The sequence below is a fragment of the Ziziphus jujuba genome, chromosome 9 (assembly GCF_031755915.1).
Source record: "Ziziphus jujuba cultivar Dongzao chromosome 9, ASM3175591v1".
Classification (NCBI taxonomy): domain Eukaryota; kingdom Viridiplantae; phylum Streptophyta; class Magnoliopsida; order Rosales; family Rhamnaceae; genus Ziziphus; species Ziziphus jujuba.
Genome location: NC_083387.1, coordinates 24,152,393 through 24,155,615, shown reverse-complemented (window position 1 = coordinate 24,155,615; position 3,223 = coordinate 24,152,393). Strand labels below are relative to the sequence as shown.

The 3,223-nt window shown below is 34.5% G+C and overlaps 1 protein-coding gene across 1 annotated transcript; it reads left to right on the top strand.

Moving 5' to 3' along the window:
- Positions 1-517: 517 nt before the first annotated feature.
- On the top strand, positions 518-2,835 carry LOC125424222 (actin-7). The gene is given in 4 exon segments (XM_060820129.1): positions 518-848; positions 1,151-1,204; positions 1,693-2,306; positions 2,501-2,835. Coding segments are annotated over 4 exon segments (999 nt in total). The 5' UTR covers positions 518-583; the 3' UTR covers positions 2,567-2,835.
- Positions 2,836-3,223: the final 388 nt, after the last annotated feature.

Here is a 3,223-nt window from a genome sequence, read left to right as displayed (position 1 = left end):
TGTGTTTGAGAGATTGACGCTCACACATACTTTTGAATGTTTTTTTCAGTTTTTCAAAAAAATATAAGGAAAAAGGTTTTTTTGAGAAATACGTGAAAATCTAAAAGAAAAGCAGCAATAGCGTGGTAAAGTAATAGTATGCAAAAAGTTCAATGGAAAAGTTTTGGAGATGCTGTGTCTAAAATCTTTGTTTGGAGATGCTGTGTCTAAAATCTTTGTAACCGTTGTATCCTAATAGATGTTCTTTACAAAACTCCAGTACCGGTGGATAAAAAACATTTTAAGAATACTAGAGTATTACACAGGTCTCAGTCAATTTTACAAAAAGCATATTAATACCAAGATATACAGGTTCTAATATGTTTTATTATTTTATGTAATTTTATTTTGTTGTTTTAATTTATCCACATGGTGTGGATTTTCTTAGTTGGTTATATTAGCAGCTGAATTTGAAATGTCTTCTTTTAACTGAATGGATGCTCTGTTCATTTTCCCCTAAAATCTGCAGGCTGGATTTATTGGCAATGATGCCCCAAGGGCAGTGTTTCCCAGTATTGTTGGCAGACCTCCTCATACCGGTGTTATGGTTGGGATGGGTCAGAAGGATGCTTATGTGGGTGATGAAGCCCAGTCTAAAAGAGGTATCCTCACGTTGAAGTACCCAATAGAACACGGTATTGTTAGCAACTGGGATGATGTGGAGAAAATTTGGCATCATACCTTCTACAATGAGCTTCGTGTTGCCCTTGAAGAACACCCAGTACTTCTTACTGAGGCATCACTCAACCCAAAGGCCAATAGGGAGAAGATGACCCAAATCATGGTTGAGACCTTCAATGTGCCAAGGGTTTGTTTGGCCATTAAATTTTAAAACAGTTTTCTATTCTATAAAATAGAAAACTATTTCTAAAATAAAAAATTACCTGTTTGATTATCAGTTTTAAAAAACAGTTGTAGAAAACAAATTAAAAAAAATTTAAAAAATATTAAAATGATGTTTTCTATTTTTTAATTTTGAAAACTGTTTTCAAACATCACTAGCTAGCTAAACATCCTTGTTATCAAAAAATAAATAAAAACAATTTATTTTTTATTTTTATTTTTAAAATAATATTTTGAAAATTGAAAACAAAAACATAACTAAACAGGTTTTATGTCGCTATCCAGGCCGTTCTATCTCTTTATGCTAGTGGACGTACAACAGGTTTGTATGAATAACGAATCTCTGTTCTTGTAATATGTCGAAATCATGACCATTGAGTTTGACGAATTTGATATAGGCCGCCTTATTTCATGTGCATGTGGTTGCCTATTGGGATTTTTTGTTTTCTTTTTCGAGTCAATTGCTTCTAAAATAAACCTGGTAATTGCTTCTGAGCTGGAAGCTAAACCTAAAACTGACTTGAGTAAAAAGAATTAGGAGCTGAGGAATGTTGAGGGCCATGTATAATAGAAGAAGGCACTCGTTGTTATTGGTTTAGATATTGTGTGGTTCTGAATGTTGTAAGTTACATTCTATATATATGACTAATTGATTAGTTTTTGAACCCTATGCTGTATTGGGTGCTTTTTTGGTTACTTTATCATTCAGCATGTTTTACAGAAATTAGGATATGTATACAATATTGTACTTATAACTTACTGATTTGTACGATTTATTTTTCATCCACATGAATTTTTGCAATTGGATAGGTATCGTCTTGGATTCTGGTGATGGTGTGAGCCATACAGTGCCGATTTATGAAGGTTATTCGCTCCCCCATGCTATTCTTCTGTTGGACCTTGCTGGCCGTGATCTAACAGATGCTTTGATGAAAATCCTTACTGAGAGAGGGTACTCTTTCACCACCACTGCTGAACGGGAAATTGTTCGTGACGTGAAAGAGAAACTAGCTTATGTTGCCCTTGATTATGAGCAAGAATTGGAGACTGCAAAGAACAGCTCTAATGTTGAGAAAAGCTATGAATTGCCTGATGGTCAGGTGATTACAATAGGAGCAGAGAGGTTCCGTTGCCCAGAAGTACTCTTCCAGCCATCTCTGATTGGTATGGAAGTTCCTGGAATCCGCGAAAATACTTACAACTCCATTATGAAGTGTGATGTTGATATCAGGACGGAACTGTAAGGAAACATTGTGCTTAGTGGTGGTTCAACCATGTTCCCAGGGATTGCTGATAGGACAAGCAAGGAAATTACTACTATTGCTCCCAGCAGCGTGAAGATCAAGGTGGTTGCTCCTCCCGAAAGAAAGTACAGTGTCTGGATTGGAGGATCAATTTCAGCATCGGTCAGCACTTTCCAACAGGTAACTTTCATCTATTTTCTTATATTTAGATGGATAAATATATGTTCGTTAACTCTTCTCTATCTGTAGAATTTTATTGACTATATCTGTTTGTATCTATAGATTCCAACGTGTTTACTGTTTGTTTGAATAAAGGTAGTCAACTTATAATGCTGTACGTTCATTTTCTGATCTTTTTTAATTTTATTTTGCAGATGTGGATATCCAAGGGCGAGTACGATGAATCAGGTCCAGCAATTGTTCACCGAAAATGTTTCTAAGGTTGGTACGGAAGATATTTGCGAGGTTAAAAAAGAGTCTCATCACCTGTGTTGTGCCACATGTGAGCCAAAGTTTGTAAACGTTTGAATCTTCTGGTTTTATTTATACGGAAAAGATATTATGTATGTTGGATGCTTGAGTTGTACGAACAAAAGGTTTCGTATAGTTATTATTCTTTAGGTCTTAGGTACCAAATTATCGTTGGCAATGCTGACTGGTTTTGGCACTTAGAATGCTGGTTCTATCGTGTTTGCTTTAAAGTCTAAAATCTTTCACGTTTTGGTCATGGATTTAGTGTTGTTTGAAATCAGTAAGTGCTAATTTTCACAATCACTTATTTGATCACCATAGTGGTTTTTGTTTTCTGAGTCGATTTTGTTTCTGTTTATATTGTTTTATTTGAAATTTAATTTTTTTCAGTTTGCAATGACTGGTTGAAATTGCAGCATTTGGAATTTTTTGGGCTTATATATATATATATATATATACATATGTATATGTAGATATAAATAATTCTGGAAATTTGACTATGCACCACAGTTATCTGGGATCCAAAAGAATGCTAGTAAATATTCCAGATTAGAGTAGTGTTCTATGGGATTATTGTTTTTGACAAATCATTCCTATGGGTTAAAATTTGCTCATCTAACAATGTA